Source organism: Varanus komodoensis, unplaced genomic scaffold, assembly GCF_004798865.1.
Source record: "Varanus komodoensis strain SLA01 unplaced genomic scaffold, ASM479886v1 scaffold32, whole genome shotgun sequence".
Taxonomy (NCBI): domain Eukaryota; kingdom Metazoa; phylum Chordata; class Lepidosauria; order Squamata; family Varanidae; genus Varanus; species Varanus komodoensis.
In genome coordinates, this window is record NW_025335798.1 from 15,863,655 (window position 1) to 15,886,173 (window position 22,519).

The 22,519-nt window shown below is 39.3% G+C and overlaps 1 protein-coding gene across 1 annotated transcript in view; it reads right to left on the reverse strand.

The window, feature by feature from the left end:
• The window catches only part of NCKAP5 (NCK associated protein 5), a 640,837-nt gene that overhangs the window by 110,362 nt on the left and 507,956 nt on the right, over nt 1–22,519 (reverse strand). Inside the window, exon 11 of the mRNA XM_044438433.1 lies at nt 380–484. Within this exon, the coding sequence (XP_044294368.1) occupies nt 380–484 (105 nt within the window). The remainder of the gene's footprint in view (nt 1–379; nt 485–22,519) is intronic.

The window sequence follows — 22,519 nt, forward strand, 5'->3', positions numbered from 1 at the left end:
CAGGGAAAAAATGCAGAGCCCATGAATTTTTAAAAGTTCATACATAATATATCATAAAACTAGGATGAATAATATGGTGCACCAGCTTTAATAAAAAGCTCCTTGACCATTTCTCAGAAACTCTGAGATGTAATCAATACCCAAAAAGGTATCTTGGGGACACTGCCAAGATTTATGTTTTTTCGCAAAGAGTGGCACTTTTTGCTTCTATTGGGCAGGGAAATGGTAGTGAACTTCAGAAAAGAGAAGGAAATGTTGTTATCTCTTCTCCTACTGTGTTTTAGTTCAAGGATGAGCTTTATTGGACCCCTATTAAGTCACACTTCATGAAGAGATACGAATGTGCTAAATGAAAAAATAAAAAAACAAGAAAACTCACGTGAACCTGAACATCAGCACTTCGTGATTGTATCAAACTTCTCTTCTTCTCTACCTCTGAAAGGAAATCCCCAGACGACAGATCTAAGATGCGTGAATGAAGTTTCTGAGGGGAAATAACGGAATGACCAAAGCATAACCATTTGACAAGTATGCAGGTGATCAGCAATTTTGAAAATACCAACCACTGCAGTTAAATTTCAAGGGGGAAAGGACCCCTAAGGTAAAGCTGGGTTGCCCTAATTTCTCTGTTTATTGAATCCAGGCTTACAGTACAAAGCAGAGCTGATTATTCATCAAAAAGCAAGGTCACTTTTTCTAGCTTATGATGGCTGATCACTTTTCAGAGCTTTACATAAAATAGTAACCAATTCAGAGGAATAAAATGCATCTATCTGTAGAAATAGTTACAGATGTCCAATACTATAAAATATAATATATTCAAAAGTTAGTTAGCAATCAACAGGTTAACTTTCTTTTATTTAGCAATTGCTATAGCTCAGGTAAATGATTATAAAAGTGATTCTACATCCAAACAACATTGATCTTGCAAAGCCCTCCCTTGCACACATTTTAAATCAAAGTCATTAATGTCATCTGTTAGGAACAATTAATGTGAATGGAAAATAATTGCATCAGGGAGGTAGGGACTCAGAGGATTTTGCGCATTAATATTCACACGCTGTTCGATTACATACTCAATGCATTCAGTTTTGCTTGGAAGGCGTGCTAAACTGGTGCTATTTCCCTCATATTAATCTATATACTAATTACTAAGGTTTTATGTGAACGTTAAGCTTGGTCTGTTTTATTTGCAAATACAATAAGTTTTGCAATTTAGGTAAGCATGGTGTTTGATGGATAACTTCAAAAGAAATTAAAACTGACATGATATACTCTGTAGCCAGTCAGGCTGGTATTTTTGCTATATTTAGTAAATACATTTAAAAATTCCACAGCAAATTTTGCATGCACACATTTTGAATTGTGCACTTTGTGGAAAGTATGCAAAATGTATTTTCATACCTTTCCTATTTGCATAATTCCCAGGGCCATTGAGGAAAGACAAAGAGATAAGTTATATCCTTAATCACTGGATATGTTATTCATCCACATTTCAACTTCTGGGATTTTACTAGGCATTTCCCATATACCCCGAAGTCTGTATTTAGAAGCCTAGAAACATGCTCTTTTAAAATGAAAGTTAAGCATTTCAGGAAAGTGATTTTCCTCACTCTCTACCCTACCATATTATTTTTCTGCTTTTCCTGCAGTTGAATGGAATATATACAGCTCTGCAGTTAATACATACTTTTCTGGTATACTTTGTTAGATCAAGAAATCGAACACCACAATCAAATGGAATTCAAGCACAGAGCTACTGAATGAAGTTTTGGCCCCAAGGACGTCTAAAGATGCAGTTTGTCAGCATTCATGGTCTATATTGTAAAATGTTAACTGGCTTTAATTCAAAGCCAAACCATTTCAAAAGGGATTGGAATACTAATGATGTTCATTCTCACTGGGAACTGCTTCCCACCTCTAGACTCATTTCTTCTTGCCTCATTTTCATGCACAACCATGGGATGCTATGCTATGCTATGCTATGCTCTCTGAACAGGACAAGTGCACATTTCTGAACATGAAAAAGGCAAACATTTCCCTGCACTCCCTATAGTGTTTCACCTTATAGGTTAATATGTGAAATGCAGTTTTGGTAGGGAAATCCATATTTTCAGAAATATGCACCTGGGCAAGTGTGCACTTTCAAACAAAATACAAGCTCAGAAGAGTGAAACATTTCCTGACAGGCACACTGCTCATATATGGGGTTGTGAATGGGACATGTTCATATGATTTGCAAACAGGAACAAACAATAACAAATACCCTTAGTATAAATATTACCAGTTAATATTTAAATAGTAATTTAAATATTAGTTTAGATATTACCAGTTCCTAATCTATGGACTTATAGGAGTTCCATATTCAAGTAAACATCAGTATTTTTTCCATTTATTCAGCACGTACAGTGACCATTTATATAGTACCATTTTAGTGCAGATTCTACCTTGGATTTCATGAGTTTTTCAGTTGAAGTGCAGTAATCAGAATAATTAACCAATCTGTAACCCCAATAGTTAGGCAATCAGGATCACCAGACTAAGAGAACTTACTACAGAAAATTTGGCTATCAGTATAGGCTGGTTATTTTCAATGTGGGTTATGAGTAGAACTCAAGTGTTCTGCATAAATTTTATAAGGCTCACACATGAGCTAAGTGAAGTGAAAATCTCTTCTCTTTTTAGCATGGACATGAGAGAACTGAAATCACTCTGCACACATGGGATACATTGTTTTCCTAGTATTTCTGTTGTCTATCTGCACATTGTAAGCTGACAGAAAATCTTAGGTTCTTTCCATGCCTTTTGCTACTTATTCTGTGACCTTGTGCAGTTTAAGGTCATTCATTAACTACAGAAGAATGTAATGCTGAAATGTTTTTCTTTACCTCCACAAAGTAGACAGTGCACCAAACAAGACCTAAGGCAGAAAGCTGTCCTTCCATCTTCTGATTTTTAAAAATTATTAATTTAAAGGAAATTTGGGGAGTGAAATTGCTATCATTGCTAGGGGAAGGGGCTTTAACCCTGACACCATTTTTTGTTCTCAATTTAAAATAATCACCCTGAAGCTCACATTGGCCATGGAAGATAAGAAAAGGAAGGTCATACAGCTGTATCTTCCTACCCTCTGACAAATAACTGTGCTTCAAGGTAGTTGTGGTGGTAATTCAAATCGGGAAAATGGCATTATTGGAAAATCAGTACCATAGCCTGGTCTAAAGTCCTGTCTCCTTCCACTGCTTTCAAGCAGAGAGAAAGATACTGGGAGACTAGACTAGGAATCTCACACACCACATCTAGTTTGGTCCTTAGTGACAGAAAAGAAGTAAATGAGTTATTTATTTATTACATCTCTGTGCCACCTAATAACAAAAGCTCCCTGGAACTTGGAACTAATTTTCATTAGTACTTGTAATTGCTTGCTTTTCACTACACTTGTGTTCTAGAACATTATTATATTACATTTATAGCCTACCTTTTTTCCTCTTGTGAGGAACCTGAGGCTATTTGCATAAGCCTCCCCTGCTCCATTTTGTCCTCACAAGAACCTGTCGAGATAGGGGAGCTTAAGACTGTCGTGCGCACGCTCTTGGATGAGAGTCTCAGGTGCGCATGAGATGGAGGGCTCTGGTGGGAATGGTGGCTTAGACTCGGAGGAGGGGGAGTGGATTGCTGACCCAGGAGTGGCTCAGAGTTCTCACTCTGATGTTGGAGTTGTTGAGACTAGTGAGGCCCCAGCTGCCCAACTCCTTCCAGCGAGCCAGCCCACGACAGCGCTGGAGCAAAGCACTTCAAGGACAACACTGAACTCCCTCCCATTCCTGATTGTGGGAAAGAAGCCAACGCAGAACAGGCTGGGAAGGGATTTTTGGGAGGAGAACTTGACACCCCGAGAAACACGGACACATGGGCCTGTCTCACCGGCTGGACCAATTGGAGACTCGATGGGAAGAGTGGCAGTGTGCCCACTTCCACAGCATGCTCCCCTCCAGAGACCAGCCCCGAAGGGCTCATAAGCAGAGCTTTGGGTGAACAGGGTCAGAGCGAGAGGTCAACTTTCTGGAGTGCATGTTTGTGAATACCTTGTAGTTGTATGGAATAAAGACTCTTTTAATAACTATTGAAGTGCTTGCCTCATTTGGGAAGGGATGCCTAGCTCATGACAAATTATCTAGTGAGCTTTATGGCCAATTTGAGAATAGAATCTGGAAATGCTAGGTATCCAGTCCAACACTCCCACCTTCACACCACACCATAGCACAAACATTTTTGACGCTAGTCCAGTGATGGAGAACCTTTTAGAGACCGAGTGCCCAACCTGTAACCCAAAACCCACTTATTTATCGCAAAGTGCCAACACTGCAATAAAACCTGAAAACAGAGGTTTTGGTTTAGAAAAAACAACTCACAGCCAGTCCAAGCAAATATATATATTGGCAGCACACTGAAAGCTCGGACAAGTCGCAGCGAATGAGTCGTGGCTTGTGATGTCATTGCCTGGCGCCGCTACTCCTTTCCGAGCATGCGCATGGCCCCTAAGTGCACAGTTATCCGATGCTTGGCTGCTGGGGTGATGCTGCGGAAACGTGGTTTGCATGCTAACAGAGAGGGCTCTGCGTGCCCGCTGTTGCACGCGTGCCATACGTTCGCGACCACTGCCCTAGTCCTTTGCCTTACAAATTAGTATAGAAAGAAGTTTTTTCCTTTCTTCCTACTGCCAATTATGGAGTAAGCATCTTCGAAATCAACTTCAGCTTGCTGCTTTCCTGTGACTGAACTGAATGAAAAAGCTCATCCTTGATTTCGGAACAATTTTTGTAAAAATAAATGACTTGTTAACCTCCACTAACCTTAGTGCAGTTGGAATAAGTTTAAGGACTCAATAAAATGAACAGATCAACAGACATGGCAAGTTTTGCTATATAATACATAAGGTAAATCAAAAGAGAGTAAGTGACATTAAGTGGAATTTGAGTAGACTTTTAAAAAATGAAAAGTGTATACTTAGCATTACAAGATTGAGTTTTTCTAAAGGAAGCCTGGCAGACAGCCCAAACCTATAAGTGTGGGAAATAATTAAGCTACATTCCTACTGAGAGTTAAGTCCCACTCAGTTCACAATGATTTACCCATGGTAAACATGTACAGGGTTGCAGCATAAGAAGAGTGAGGTGGTGAAATAGGTTACTATTGCAATAAAAATTTTATAAGACAATATTTGCATTTTCTGTTTTCTTTTTACAAATAGTATATAGCATTTTTTGTTAAAAATATGTCAACTTGAAGGTACGATGCTCATCAGCATTTTCAGAGGAAGAAAATAGGCCTAATATACGTATATGAAGCTCACTACTTTTTTTTTTAGCAATACAGGGCTTCTTCTGACATAATAGTCACTTTGCAATGATAGAATAATGCAATGATTGCAGAAATATGGAAGACAATTAGGCAACCAGTTATCTTTTCAACAAATTAATATGTAAGCAGGCCCTGATGCAACTATCACATGTGTGGGTGCTCATAAAGCCATTTCAAAGATCAACTCATGTTTATCTAATGTTTTCAAGAGTAAGTCCTCAAAGATCACAAAATAAGTCATTGAAACTTTTAATATAAGGATGTTTCAATGCTCACGTGTTTTGGTTTTTTTCTCCTTACGTCTCTAGTTTAGGTAAAACGCATATTTTCTCTATTGGACATTTAATTAAGAACTGGTTCTCTTCTTTCTGTCCTGATACCAACCGAAAATATAAAACTTGGTTTACATGGTTAAATAAACCAGTTTGTTAACCAAAGATTTGTAAGGAGCATGCAGTTGGCAGTCTTGAGCAATTGTTCCCACAGACCGCAGATGCATTCCAATGAGTCAGAATCAGAAAGTGAGGAATATTTTGGTGAGTTTGGGGAGGACAGGCTCGGTCAAGATTCTGAGATGTAGAAGGAAAAGGAGGTTATTATTTCAAGGCCGGGCACTTTGCTGAGCCAGGCCATTTCTGGGAATGACCAAGACGTACAGCCAGTGGGAGGGGCCTCTTAGGATGAAGAATTTTCAGATGCAGGCCAGGCCCCACTGCTATCAACCCTATGGAGAGATATCAGCAAAGATGGGAGGCTCAACTGAATGGGCAGCATGCGAAGAGTAGACATACTCGCCTTCAGAGAGCCCCTCCTAAAGGGAATGGGGCCCAGACAAATTTATTAGGAAAGTTCTTGGAGGTAAACACTAGATTGGATTCAATACACCACTCTGTGTATGCTCAGAGAGCCATTCTGGATGGTTTGTACTTGGTAGCAATAAAGAAAGTTGCAAGGAAAATGGTCTGTGGTTGGTAATTGTTTGAAGGAGAAACTTCAGCTTATGACGCTGGTTGCCATCCACTTGCCTATTTCAGTGCACTAAATGACCCAAGAATTTGTCCTTCAGTTGTTCTCTGTAATGTACAAACCTGGAATTCAGGATGGTTTCGGGAAAGCCAAGCCAGAGTTAGAAGCCATGCTATTTTTCCCCCTTTGGGTTGTAATTCTGGGTTGCTTCTCCCTCAACAACCAGAGTTCAGAAGTCAAAGAGAACACCAGAAGCAGGTAAGTAGTCAGGAACCAGAACATTAACTACAAAACAGCCCATGTGTCATATAAGTGGATGAATCTGGTGTTATATCAACTTGGCCTATAATACAGCAGAATAGATACCCTTCCCATAGATATGTATGCAAGCGGTAATAGAAGAATTCACAACTGCACTGCCACTCCTGTGCTAGTGAGTACGTGTGTGTGTGCATGGACATATTGAAACATAGATTTCTTAAGGATTAGACATAACTTTTTTATTTTGATTTGGTTTTGAGAATGAACACAGAAATTTACATACCAATTATTTCCTTCCTGTGAGAAGGAAGCTATTTCAAATTTCTTTTCCAATGCATCATAGATTGATCAACTGCCAACAGTGTCTCCAAATATTTATCTATACTAAACTGCACAAAGTCTCCAATACTGATCACCTCAGGAATAAGTAAATTAATGGTCCTGACTTTTCTTTTTCTTTTCTTTAAATCTTGACACCCACTTAGCTAACAACCAGAAAAAAGAGGTGCATTTTTTGATATATGGATTAAAGGAAACACTTAGTAGACTCCAACTGTGATTTTGAATTATCTGGTAGAAACTACAAAAGTCCAACAGATGCCATTGTAGGTGATGTCTATCTTAACAACCAATGAGGGTAGTATGAGACAAAAATAAGATGTCTTGCCTAGGCTTCTTGCGTCAGATCTTTTGAATAGTTTCCTCATCTGGTGCCTGGATTCAGAACATACAAGACCAATATGCTTCTGAGCCCAATTCAAGGTGTGGGTATTAACCTATAAAGCCCTACATGTCTTGGGACTACAATATCTGATGGAAGGCCTCTCCTGACCAAAATCTACCTGAGCAGTATGATTTGCCTATCAGACCTCCCTCTGACAGTCACCTCCAAGGGAGGCCCAGAAAGCAGCAACAAGGAGAAGCACCTTCTCAGTGGTGCCCCCTCCTCCCTTAGTGACCTTCCCACTGAAGCCAACTGATACCAATACTGTCATTTTCTCAGCATCAAATTACAACTGCCCTCTACTCTCAGGTATTTAATGGCTTATTAAATGGCTTTAATGACCTATGATACTATATGTCAGCTGTTTTAAACAGTTGTAGTTTTTACTGAAGTTGATTTAGATATTGAAATTGTTTTAAATGTTGTGTATTGGAATTTTACACAGTATTTTATTGTAGCTGTATTTTTATTGGAACCTTTTTATTATTGTACATATAATAACTTGTTATGAACTATCCAGAGAGCTTTGGCAAATGAGTGGTATGGAAATAAATTAACAACAGCAGCAACAACCTGTTACATTCTTTTTAGCTTCATGGTAATACAATAAAAGGTAGGTATCATAATATTTATGTATTTGTTTGTTTATAGTGTTTGTATACCTCTTCAAATCTAGATACAAATGGATACTGCATATTATTAAAAACAAGGATGCATTTTCCTTTGCTTTCTGCAGCCAAATTCAGGCTACAACCCTACAGACAATAAGTAATTAAATAAGGTTTCAAAAACAGGTTGGTAATAGTTTCAAATGGTTCCACTAGAGTCTCTTTTTTAATCTTCTAATTCTAAGAAGTATAGCAGCCCCATATTATAATTTACAATGCACTGTAGGACCTGTCTTTTTTGCTTTTAGATTTTGTAAATGCAGGTAAGGGTAACAATGCTCCGTAAGCTAAGTAGCAGAAGAAGAACTTCCAGATGTGCTCACGACGGTGGTCAAAGAAGAACCTAGGTCTTGGTTGGAGCCCTTCCCTCCACACAGGGTGTTTTTGGGGAATGTGCTCCCACCAAATAATGATTAATTATTTCTGCAATCTTCCCAAATGAGCTCCACGCATGCATGCAGAGCCCACAAGTGTGGTGCACTGAGACCATGACAAAGAAGTATGTGTTCTTTGGGTGGTTCTGGTTGGGGGAATGCTGTACATCCAACCAGAACATTACAAAGAATATGTGATATAATGATAAACCAATGCAAGGGAATACTGTCACAGTTTATCATAGGCCAAAGCACTGTTTGGAGGAAAAAATATGTAGTGTCATTTGTTACCAGTAAGCGAAGAATGTTAAATATTTACTTGTAATTCTACATGACAAGATAGAGTCATTGAATGCGTTCCTCCCCAAACTCTCCTCCTATTCAGTGCCATCTCAAATAATTTTGGGTCAGTGTCATATTTAGCTATTTATGTTTCAAGCCTACAGTGAATTGTAGTGCTTGAAGTTCTGGGTTCATGCCTAGACTGTGCCATCAGTATAAGAAAGAACAGATTTAGTCAGCAGGTTGATTTTAAGGATTCCTGATATAACCAGTTCAGTCCATGGAGGCCAGTTTCACTTTGTCGTTTAGTGCCCATAATCTGCTTCCCTAGCATGTATATTTTCTGATGACGAAGAAACACTCTTTTCTAGAGAACCTCAAGTAAAAGATTAGCATTTAAGCAAATCTTGTCCTTCTAAAGAATAATGGAATCATAGAAGATTTGAAATGGGCCAAGAAGGCCATCAGGTCCAACCCCCTGCTGTTGCAGGACACCAATTCACAGATGACCATCCAGTTTCGTCTTGAATGTTTCTACTGTGGGACAGCCCATGACCTCTCTAGGCAATTGGCTCCACTGTCTTATTGCTCTGACAGTGAAGAAATGTCCTCCCGCCCAACCCACAGTCTTCTCTTCTCAAGGCTGAACATGCCCAGATCTCTCAGTCTCTCCTCATAGGGCAGTGTTTCCAAACCCTGGGTCATTTTTGTCACTCTCCTCTGGACCCTTTCTCTGAACAGCCTCTCTGCAAAAGTCCATTCTCCCATCATGTTAATTCCTCTTGAGTGGGTATGAAGTGTTCCATCCCTACTTTGCTGTTCTTAAGCTAGACAAACTAAGAAATCAACTTCCTCTCAAATTACTGGGTTTCTGTATTCTCAGTCTTTGCACATTATATTTGATTGCCCTTTCTCTCTGCCTGATCATTTTCTACCATTGTTTGTGTTATTTTATAATTTAGTAGAGTGTATTAATAAAGCTTTTAAATCTCCAATCCAATCCATGTTTATACATGCCTATGTAGATCTGGCTTTGTAAGCTGCTCTTGAGAAAAATCAGATGCAAACCACTCTGAACATCTCAAAGGATGCATGGAATATATAAGTAATAGATAAATAATTGATATATAAAAAAAGACCTTTAAGATGCAACAAAATCAAACTGCAGAAATTTAAGCTAGAATTCTGCGCAGATGATACACTATTATTTTTCTCTAACCCAATGTAGGTTCACATCCTGCATACTGAAAGTGGTGAATTGATATTTAGAATAGATGTCTAGTTCCAGCCTTCCTTTTTGTGACAACCTTTCAAGTACAAGTTTCAAGCCCCTTTCAGCCAGTCATTTGTTCCTATCTAAACATGCATAGGATTGTGCCCTAGCTATATTTCATGTTAAACATTATATTGTGTCTTAATAAAACAGACCAAGTTAAGTCAAGCATGAAAACTAGAATCTAGGATGATACCATAAAACAATGGTCCTCAGCAGTATTGAGAGCCACAAAAAGCACCATAATGCCTTTTAGAAAAAGTAGCAATTCAGCAAATACTTGCAGTGCTCTAGTACCTGGTCAAGTCCTTCCTGTGCGATCTATGAAAAATATTTGTTACGGCATGAACCAGAAAGATATTGCAACCTGTTTCTATCTTTCAATGATATTTTAGGTTATATTGTGACATTTTGGAAACGTCTAAAATATAATGGAGAATTAATCTGGTTAGCTGCTTTAGAGGCTAAATTCATACAGTAAAGTGGCTCTCTGTTTCTGCCTTTGATTGGTACAAAACTATGCATGGCACTCACTGCACCCACCCCAACCAACACCTATCAACCCTGTCTCCTTATCTAGGGTTCAATGACTGCATCATTTTTCCATTACAATTATTGCAGAGATATCACATGTCTGTATCAAAAAACTAACTTCTACTGAGAATATTCTATACAAAAATTTGTCTGGGACTATTAAGAAATAGCATGTTTTTCCATCTATAAGATGCCCCTATGTATAGGTTGCCCCCCACTTTTCTTACCCAACATTCAGAAATCAATATTTTAAGCATTATATAGAAGACATTTCTATTTAGTGATTAGGCAACGTTTACATACCGGTACTGTGATATTATGCATCACACTTAGCTCTGAGCAAATCACTTTATTCAGCCTCTATTGCATCACTGGTTTCTTCTTCATCACTTTTAGTTTCAAACATACCAGTTTCTGATATCCACTGTTTGATCATACACTCAGTGGGAGGAAGTCCAACTGTCTCTCTGCAGCTCTATTTCCATGCTGTTTACACCCAGTATAAATTTTGCAAAGTAAGACACTCGCTTACCGGTACCAGTATTCATTTTTTTGTTTTCTGACATTTTTATGGGTTCAGAATACTCCGACATTACCGCTTCCTGTCATAAATGGGTGCTGGCTACACACTCTCTGCAGCATCAGCTGTCGCCACTTACATAAGGCTCATGATTGGAGGAAACCTATTAGCTTGTCTCTGCTAACAAAAGTTTCGCTCGTGAGACTAGTTTGCAGAGATAAGGTATTGGCAGTTTCACAACCACGGTTCTCCTCTCGCCCCCCACCCCCGTGTATAAGACGCCTCTCCATTTTTAGGTATTTTTAAGAAAAAGTATAGTCTTATACACGGGAAAATACAGTATTCATAATTCTCTTGCAAAATTCCAAACTTCCGCTAGGCACTGTTTTAAGGCTAAACCACTTTGATAGGCCTGTTTGCCAATGTCAGGCAGCAAAATCTCAACCATTTCTACAGCCACAAGCATGCAAGCAATTCTTGCAAGAGACACTTGATCCAGACTAGCCTAGCAAGTGTAGATTAAGAGAGCACTAGTCCTAGAGATCTTGGTGTGCCTATTCTGTTGTGATTTGTTTTGTCCTACACCACCCAGAAAGTTTCAACTATTGGGCAGTACAGAAATAACAACAACAACAACAACAGTACTAAAATGTGTTTTTCTATTTTTAAATATCTTATTTTGAGTCTATAGCCTCTTAACAGCCTTACCACAGACATTTGCTTTATAAGAATCCCACCTCCATCAGCTTAGTACTGAAAGATATAACAAAGAAAGATAGGAAACTTTCTGCTTCCAGGGGAATAGTATTTAGCCTTGTTTTATCAGGAGCATGGAAGAGGTCTGAATGAACTGTGTATCCCACTGGATTTTTACAAGATTTTCTTTATGATTATATGACTAAGACAAGAATGGAAAACAGGAAAAGAATCTAGCTCAGTACAAAGTTATACTAACATCAGTATAACTGACATCAGCACCAAAAACATACCAAATTAGGGAGAAAGGATATTATGATAAAAGCTACTTTTCCTTTTATGCTTTTGTTTAATCCTAACTATCTCATACAATCATCAAAATTATCACCATCATTATATCATTGAGATCAAGTCCGCCTATAGGGTCAGAAGTCAGTATATTTTCTTTGAAATGTTTCACAGATATTAATAGAAATTGTCAAAAAAGATGGAGCTTCCATAATTTTCTTACACAGATAATTATGTCCATTCCCTCTACCCTAAAATTTCCCAAAAACTACTTAACTACTATTGCCTTATTTCCTTTGCATGCTATAGCAGAAGACACATTGTAGTCACAATTATAATTATGATAGGGGAAATAAAGCTTCCTGTTTGATAGTTTTGATTATTTTACTCCCTGCACATCAACAAGATTATTTCATATACTTCTTAACACCCTGAAGGTGCTTTTGAAGATATATTTTGCAAGAGACTTAGTGCCTGTTGGTAATAAAGTGAGGGGCATCAGTGCAAACTTATTTATTCATGTTCCTAATAGCTATTTAAATTTGGGGAAGGAAATTGGAAACATATAATTTTGCTTATTACTAACAGTGGGAAGAAGTATGCAAAAACAAATATTAAAGGATTAACTACAAATATATATTCATTTCTAAATAGCAGCTTCCAACTTTTGTGCAGAATCTATCAAGTGAAATGGACTTTCTTTTTTTCCACTTTCTGTTACAGTAGCAAAAATACTTTCCAGTACAAGTTTGACTCTGTTTTATCCCCCTACTCAGTCTACTGTAGTCAAGGTTAAAAAAATAAGTAAAGGCAAAAATTGGAAGCATATTTCTAAACAGAAAGAAAGAAAACACACCAAAACCCAACTTCCAGCATTTAAAGACAAATTCTTCATTAAGAGATGCTTGCCAGTTTTGCAAGCAAATCCTCCAGGCGGGTTTACTGAGACTTAACTGACAATATCCAAGACAAAGAACAAGGCGATGATATTACAAACGTTTGTATGGAAGATTAGGGAGTTACAACTACATCAGAAAATCCTGTTAACAAGGCAAATCTGCCACAAAATATTAAACAATGACTTAGAAAGCCTGTTTCAGCTTCCACAGGCTAGTTATATTTGGCATAATGAAACCACTTCAAGATATGAGAAAACAGTGAATGTGAATTCAGAGTGCTTGGGAGGCTGCAGTACACAAATTCATAAATGTCCTAGGGTGCAAACTGTGCAGATTTAAGCAGATATTCAGAGCATAAACATAAACGACATAATCTTCCTCTGTTCCTGCAACGTTTTTCTGTTCATAGTATAAGCCTAAAATTATTCCTTTTCCAATCACTCCCCCAAAGTTATATTAATGTTTATAAACTACTTTAAATAAAAAGTACACAGAAAGAGCAAAGTAATCCTCACTGATCCTTAGAATTCATTTTATAACTCTTTCAGTCTTCTTAAGAAATGCAGAGAGCTAGTTCTTATTTTAACAGCAGTAAATTGGGCAACTGGTGTAAAAAGTGCCATAAAGATAAAACTTGTTTATACAGATTTGTAGCCAATGGTGATGTTTTGTCACTGGAGTGGAGGGAGGGGCAATTCTCCCTTCTCCTCCCCCACAGCTAGTGCAATATTGGATTTAACCCAATATGTGTGGATAATCTATGCTAAACTATAAAGCCCAAAGAATCCAGAAGGAGAAAATTAAGCCCTTTCAATTCCTATTTTTATCTAGAAATTCCACCAAGCTGACAAGGGCATTAAAAAAAATCTCCACTAGAATCCTGTGAAGGAGCTCTGCTATGAGACCTGCATGCACTGATTACCTTGACACATGTACAGATACTCACATGTAAGGAAGCACACGTGTGCAAGATACATAGGATTGGGCTATAATAGGATGGGGCCATAAACCTTCTATGCTAATTTTTGGCCTAGAAGAGCTCTCAACAGTCTCTTGTGTTGCTACATGTTGCCTTAAAATGCATTTTGACATTGAAAGGAAAGGGAAGGTACAAATTTGATGTGGCATGCTAAGGCTTTCCAGCTTTATTAAACAGGATCCTTGCATTTTTAAGAACAGACGAACATTTCAAAAGCAGAGCTTCTCCCCGCATCCATGAGGCAGATACACCCAATGTAGTAAGCAATACTTGAGTAAATAGGAAGATAAAGGGATGAATGGGAGAGAAAGCACAAGGCTAGGAGGAGAGAGAAGCTAGAAAAGTAGTGAAGAAAGTTGTTGGGGAAAGACAGATAGCGAGACTACAGGCTTGAGACTGGAAGAGAGGGAGGAAAACACAAAGAGGCAACTCTTTCACTCTATTCCTGCTCTTTACACAGCCGATCAGAGGCAGGTTCAAGAAGATGAAGAAGAAACTCACATCTTATGCTTTTCAAGATTTTTAGTAAAAATATTTTTTGAAGGGGCAGAGTGGTGAGCTTTGAGGTACAACTGTAGGTCTGCACAGGTGCTCCATTTGGGATAGCTACCATTCACAGAACACTGGAATAGGTTGGAAGGGATATGATGAACTGGATGTTTTAAATTATTATATTACATCACCACCACCATCACCATAGCATTTGCTAAAAACAAAACAGCAAACAAACCAAAACTGTAACTTGGAATCCATGGCACAGGACAGCACAAAGCTAGAACAAAACTTGGACAAAGGTTCAGTGGGGGTTCATCATTAATGCAGCCTGGCAGCCATATAGCCCTCAGCATGTATATTTTATATATGCCATATCATAAGATGCGGGGGCTTCTTGCATTGACTACAGTCTTATGACTCAACAGATCCATAGGTTGGATCCATCTGCAGAGGAGGGCTATTTCTGTTCACAGAGGGAGCTTTGCACCCTCTTTCAGTAGAAGCTAACCACTGGTGAAAGAAGATGGTGATTTTTGCAGATTCCCCTGTAGGCCTCAGTGCAATATCCCCATATAGTTCCAGAAAGTCCCACAACATCACATATGTAGAGCAGTACTGTACAGAAATCTTGTAAATAAATCCACCAAGTCCACTAAGTGCATCACTGGACCAAACTCAATGTCTCTGAATTTCTGGTAAGAAAGTGGAAAGCAGACCCTTATGAGGAGGAAGCACACTCAAAGGAAAGGCATGGTCATCTCTTTGATATTCCCTTTTGTAGAAACATGTTCAGCTTTTACATTAAAGCTATTCAGTGTGGCTCAGACCTATACTTTCTGAAAACAGCTAAAACTGGAATTCAAATGGAAACGCCACAAAGTACTACTATATCATGAACAAAGCACGAACAGAGGGGTCCGCCTGGCGCTGATTTATACTCTTTTTGGTGCCAGATCTAAACCTTTTTATTTCATTGTTATTTTAAAAACTAGCATTTTAAAGTTCAGAAGTTGCTTTTTATTTAATTTATATTTCCTGGTTATTTGTTATTTATTATATTGATACGGTTTGTTTTACTGTGTGTTGATTTTAATGATTGTAATCTATCCTGAGATACCATGCATAAGGGATGATATACAAAGATTTTAAATAAATAAATAAATAAATAAATAAATATCACTAAATTATCCAACACTGTCCTTTCACATGGTCAAGATCATTCTAAAATGTATATTCCCAAGTAAGATGCATTGAAAAAAGTCTTGCTAAAACGCTAGCTGAAAGTTTGCAATTTTTAGCTTCTCACAGATCCAGGCTAGAAGAGAACTGATAAACAGCCTCTGATTTTCCCTTTGAATAGCTGCTATAAAATGTATCATTGCCAGTTTTTATTCCCATGGGATTTTAATTAATTGCAAAATACCATTTGATGACAATATTGAAAAAGAAAAGAAAAACAATCATGACAGTAAATCAGTAATTAAAATATTCTCTTGACTCTACAGTAAGAGAAATGGTCACTGGGACCAGGTGAAGAACCTACTCTTCATGAATCCCACACCCAATAATAAACATGGCTTTGAATCTGTGAAAAAGCAACATTTCATGTGGACCCACAGGAGCCCCGTGTGGCCTTAACCAGGCTTTCCCCATAGTGGATAGCCTGATAAGCAAAAGATGGCAATCCAGAGATAAAGACCCCAGAGGCAAGCCTTCCATGGCCTGGATTGTAAGTTGTCCCTCCGCTCATGCAAGCTGAGAGGGATTTCTGACAATATCTTCCTTCATCTGAAACCCCCACACCATGCTGAACCTTTAAACCCCGAAGGAAGGGGGGCTGGGGAAAACTAATGCCATGACTGTGAACTCTGCTCCATCCATAAAAGGAGGTTGAGATCCAAGCCATATGTGCTCTAAATGTAGTACATTTATGTCACAGCAGACATCTATCTCATCTGGAGGAAACAATAAAGAGAATTAACAGCTTTCCACTAAATATCCTTCTCTCACCTGCTGACAGCACTCAACAGCATCTCAGTTCAACTTCAAAAGCTCTTCTTACATATAAATATTGACTGTGTGTGTGAATTTGTTGCATGTGAGGAACAGTACCTTCTTTCTAGAAAGTACTTCTCTATTGATTCAAAGTTAGCTGAAATAAAATAAAATACTCCTCTATCGAGCCTGGGCTGAAGACCCAGCACCACTTAAGGAAAGTAGGCAGCAGTGAGTGGGTTCAAATGTCATGCTGAGCCACCCAGTGATTAAGTCATAAAGCCAAAACCCACAGTACTGTGCTTACTGTTGCTTTATCCCTTGCCCCCTTCCCTTTCAGTTTTCCTGCCTGTTCCAGCACTTAGCCCAGGTGACTTTCCAGAGAACTCTTCATTGCCCAGTCCCAATTCAGCATCCTTTCTGCAATTGCTCTGCCAGGATTAACATCCTGCGTGTATCAGGAAACCAGATCAAATTAATTTTCAGATCTCTAATTAATGCAGGAATGTGTTTGCCACTTTCCTTCCCCTACCCAGGAAGTTTATCATTGCACAAGACCATCTATCTGATATTTAATCCAGCATACTGATATTTCTTTCTTATCAGTGTCCTAGTCCAGTGGTTTTCAACCTTTCCACAGCTGGGTACTGGCAAAAACAGGAAAACAGTGACCTTGAGCACTGCTGAAGCAGAAACAAAAGGCACCATACCCAAATACAGTATTCTGTGTATTGGTTTCCAAACTCAATACCAAACAATTGAAAATTATCCAGAACAACCAGAAACCGGGCAACAAAAATGCCAACAAAAAAGCCATGTCTCCACTCCCTGCTCCCCTCCCGCAACAGCACAGGCACACCCTCCGTGAACATGATGCCAACTGAGGAAGTGATGGTCAAGCACAGCCAGCCCCTGCACTGGTCCGTGGCAAGCACGATGCACCTCCTCACACACACTGGCTGGAAATCTATGGACTGGTGCTGGTCTATGGATCTGTGCTGGAGAACCACTGTCCTAGTTAATTTTATCCTATATTGGGTGCTTGTTTTTTAAAAAGCAGCTTCAATTTATATTAGAGTATCTGCCTGCAAGTGCCTTGAATCTAGTCACTTCTGGCTTTGTCCTTCCCTTCCCAGTTGCAGCTTCCCTCCATTACTAGCTCTCAGGAGCAAACACTTCATTTTATACTGAAGTAAGAATGCCAACTCGGAAGCACCCTTCCTCCAGACATGACAGTGTTCTGATAGTTTTTAGGAGCATTGGGCAGAGGGCCAAAAGAAGATAAGGGAAGATGGCAGTGACATGAGCAGAACCATGAAGAGCAGCAGGGCAGTTTGTCCTTCTGACCAGGCAGCTCTCTTGCGGTTCCTAACAGTTCACAATAAAACTTCTGGCCAGGTCTGGATGACAAGACAAGCTGCCATGAGTATTAACAACCCTCAGCAAAGCCATAAGTTCTCAGCATGACTTATTTGCAGAAACTAGGCCACCTTGTAGAAACAATGCCGAGTTTTTCATCACAACAACCTACTACAGGTGATCGTGGATCACATACTAGAATGCAGGATTGTGCATAGCACGGCACCTTATATTTTCATATTAGTCATATGGCTTCACATCTCTCCCCTTTATATTGTTGAATGGGCAGAATCATTTTGAAACACAATTTTATATTTCAAACTTTTGTGACATGGGAGAACTACATCATTAATCTTTTATGACCTGTCTCACACCAAATATTTGCACTTTAATACCATAAGGCATGGCCATCTTTCCTTATTCCAAAGAACTGTAATTTCAAGGCTTCTGACGGAATGCTGTACTATTATGTTTTAAGTGCCAGCAGCAAAAATTGTTATTGCTATTTTGTTGATTACACACAATTCATTGTATAGATATAAATGTATACCTAGTGTCAAGATACCCAGAAATGTATCACTCACTGCACAATACATCTTCAGCTTTTGTGTCTTTGTGTGTCTTAGAGTTTTCAACTTCTCACATCTGCTTCTTGAGTCTGTCACTAGAACAAAAAATCATCTAAAGGAATTAGGCAGACCTCAATACGATGCCATTATTGACATTTATGTTGATCGATGTTGGCTCTTACAGAATTGGAATCTGCAGATCAATTCCCTTATTAGATTCTTTCTCACTGCTGCCACGATCATTTTATCACACAAGCTGTTGCTATCAAATGCTGCTTTATCACTTTATAATGGGAGAAGCAAAAGCTTTCCTCCAGCACTAAGACAGAGATAAAAATTGTCACAGATCTAGACAGAATTTCTACAGATCCTGAGAAATAAGCAAGTATTTATTTATTACAAGTATGCTTTCACATATATACTGCCTAAGCACATTGCAACTTTAAACTGTATTCATATAAATAAAACCTTAACCACGTATGATAAAATTACAGCCAGTTCTAAGAGGAGGTTTTCAAATTAAACTTCATGAATTATTTGAAGGATATAATGAGATCACTGATGGAACTAGGTAGACTTCTACAGCCAATTGGGAACATATAGATAAATAAGTGTTCAGGGAGAATGAGGACAAACACTCATGGCCCTACATGTGCTACTTCCATGTTCATAAACATTTTCCACATTTTTAAATGAAAAATAACAGTGCTATGGTTTCAACATCTGACTCATCCACATTTGGTATTCTCCCCAGGGGGATGCTCCATTTGGCGATGGTAGGGAATTTGTCTTAATGCCATTATGTGGCAGTCTTGATCCTGATTAGTCCTTCGTCACCTAATTCATAGAAGTACATAGGCGTGGTGTTAGCATCACATCTAACTTGGCTTTCAGGATTTGGCTGTTGAGGGCAAGGAAGAGCAACAGTGAAATCTATTCCTATAAGAAATCACTAGAACTCACAGGGTCAGAGTACTCTCATGCTTTGCCTGTGGATTCTCAAGCAGCTAGGTATGTGGATAGATGTGAAATAGAGGGCTGCCTGAGAGGGTTTCCAGTCTGTGACGCTGGGTTAGCCCAGCTAGGGGCTCATCCAGAGCAGACTATTAAGTGCTGGAGGAGGGCAGGAGCGGGAGCAGTGCTGGAAGCAGGAGAAGAAGAAATTACTGTATGCCACACCAGAAGAATGTGGAAGATACTTCCTTCAGTTCCCAGCCCGGGCTTCTTTGGCAAGGAGTCTGGAAGCACCCAGCAGGGAGATATGAAGATGCTGCTGGCACAACCAAACCTGGACCTAATGCCTGGCATGGAAGTACAGAAGAAGCCTCAAGGCCAGGGAGCTTGAGGAAACCTTTCCTGCAGGAAAAGACAAGCCTTGCTCCAAGAAGGCATGCCAACAGAAGGGTAAGTACCCCAAAGCAAGAGTGTTGGACAATTAGGAGATACAAATCCAGGAAGAAGGGAAAGGAAGCATATGTCTTTAGCCTGAACAAGAATGTCTAGGCTGGTTGGGTCCAGGGTGGTAACTAGAGTCACAGACTTACATGGGCTGTCTAGTGCTGGTCCTTGCTTCTGTAAGCTCAAAGTCCTCTTTTGTCAAGGGCTCCTTCAGCAATGACATGGCAACATGTGTGGATTTGCTGGGCTAGAGCCAATCTAGAACTATTTGTCTTGTGCCATCATGTAACAAGAGATCAACTTTTGGGAAGCAATATTTAGCTCTTAGGAACTGTGAATCCGTCCTCAGGGAGGAGTCCGTTGAACCCACTCTCTTCCATAGCCTCCATATTCACAAGATTGTCAGGGTGAACTTAGATGACCTTTATTTGTAAGTCTGTGACTTACAAAAAGAGCTTGGACTCTCAAGATGAATGGCCACAGTCTGTCTCCACAAAAGGCAAGGACTCTACCGCTGAGAACATTATGGTCTGAAGAGACAGCCCTGTGAGAAGGTGCCCACTGATAAAGGAGGACACCCCTCATGAGCAGGGTCATCCTCAGGAATAGTGCTTTTGTCAGAGGGCCCATGAACTGCAGCTGCACCCTCTGAGAATGCAGGTTACATAACTTTCAGGTACAGTCTTGCTGCTACTGGAATCATAACCTGAAATGAATCAAAGGGTCTGAATTTGTCTTTAAGTCAAATTTGTATGTAAATTGGACCCTGTATAGGCAGACCTCCAGATTTGTGGGAGATAGCGATGCAGGATCACCATGTAAGAGGAAAAACTGCAAAAATTTCTAGCCCTCTCTTCCCCTGCCAAAATTCACCAGGGCCTCTGTTTTGCATCAAGGAAATACTGGGGAGATTTTGGGGCAGGAAGGCACAATTTGGAGGCCTCCCTCCTTCCCCTCATATTTCCCCTCTCTCTCTATGGTGGTGATGATTTTTTGCAGTTTTTTTTTAATTAATAGGCTTTATGGCAGTTCATTTGTAAGTATGAGTCATTGCTAACTCGGATGTTCATAACTTGAGGGACTGCCTGTCATTCATTTCTATACCGCACAATAACCAAGGCACTGTTGGTGGTTCTCAAGAACTCACATAAACAGCATAAAATATAAATTTTCTGCATACAAAATTTAAAACACAAACAGCTAAAAACAATTCCAGTGTCATCAGATCCATCAAAAGCAGCTGACACAAATGTACCACCATGACATCCAGAACTCTTATGTGCCATTAAACACTGGAGAAGAGGACAGACTTAACATGCTACCAAACAGATGACAGAGCTGGCACCAGGTGGCTCACACTATGCCACATTTACGGGGCTGCCACTGAGAAGGCCCACTCTGCTGTTGCTACTGTCTGATCTCCCCCCCCCCCCCCCAGAAAAGCCTCAGATGTCAACCACAGCATCTGGGCTCATTTAGGGTAGGAGGGGCACTCAGTTAGGTATTGTGGTCCAGGATTCAAGCCACCTAACAATGCAGAGGTTAAAACTATCAACTTGAACCAGATTTTGAAAACCTGCAGATTTAGTCAAAATTTGTACTTTTGCCATGCTACACACTCAGGATGAGAAAGCACTGGGGCTTTAAACACTGAAACATTATACATATCTGCATGTGCACCATGCCCTTATTTAGGCATTAGGAAAGTACCTGCATGGAAGGGCTGTGTGTACCAGCTTCACCTCCTCTATCTGAATCTTTCCCAATCAAGTATTCAGGTATAAAGAGAGACTGGAGTCATATTTCCTGAAAGCAGTTATGGCCCTTTTTGTGATTAGGAGCCTGATTGTGCAGAATTCCAACTTGGGGAAGGAACGTAAACATGTTCAGCTGAACTCAGTTACAATCTCTCTTCAGATGTTCTGCTCAATGCAGGAAAGTTTTGTGTGTGTGTGTGTCTGCCACATACTGTCCTGCAGATATGCTGCAGATATGCTTTCCTAATGCTTGAATTCAGCTACTAGGAGTCCTGCTGCAATTATAAAGACAATGTTATACACACACAGGAGATTTACTTTTGCAAAGATGGTATACAGGTTCCTGCAGAGAGAGAAGTTCATCACATTAATTTAAACCTCCAATAAAATAAATTAGTTTTTTATTGCCAGGTTGAACTATGTGTCTGTGATTGTAATGTATTGCTACAATCCAGGCCTTAACAGCATTTTAGCCCTGTGGTGGTCAAACAGAAACCATTTCAAGCCTTCTAAAGGCTATTAAAACATGTGCAGATGTCTGGAAAATTAATACTATTATCTGACTTTAACCTCTTGCCTGTAGGAGAGTCAAGGCTAGAAAGGATGGATCAATATGTTACAATAGAAGAAAGTAACTCCGAGCAAGTTCAGCAGCAATAAAGCAGTGTCCCAAGAACATGCTGTACTCTGTACGCTACACCGAATTCTCATTGCTTGGTGTGTGTGTGTGCGTGCACGAGTGTATATGAAATCATTCATATACTTCTATTAAAAATCAAGGGAGATAAGCTCCATTTTCTTATTGCTGTTTCTCAAGGTCCAGAATGCCAGGCACTGGAAAGGTTCATTCATTTACATGACAAGAACATGAATTTGTCAAGGTTAATGTTGAACAAGCCATATTTCCTTTTTTCCCTCTGATCTTTTGCATTTTGAAAGGTACTTTCTGTATATCACTGAAATATCAGGTATGGAAAAAGGAGAGGCACAGTAAGATCAAGATTATGACTAAATGGCCTCATTACTACTTTCAAAGCCAGAATTACTTTGGAATATATATAAGTCTTCTCTAGAACTGTACAAAATATAATGATTCCTGAACTAGTTTTTACAATATTCCG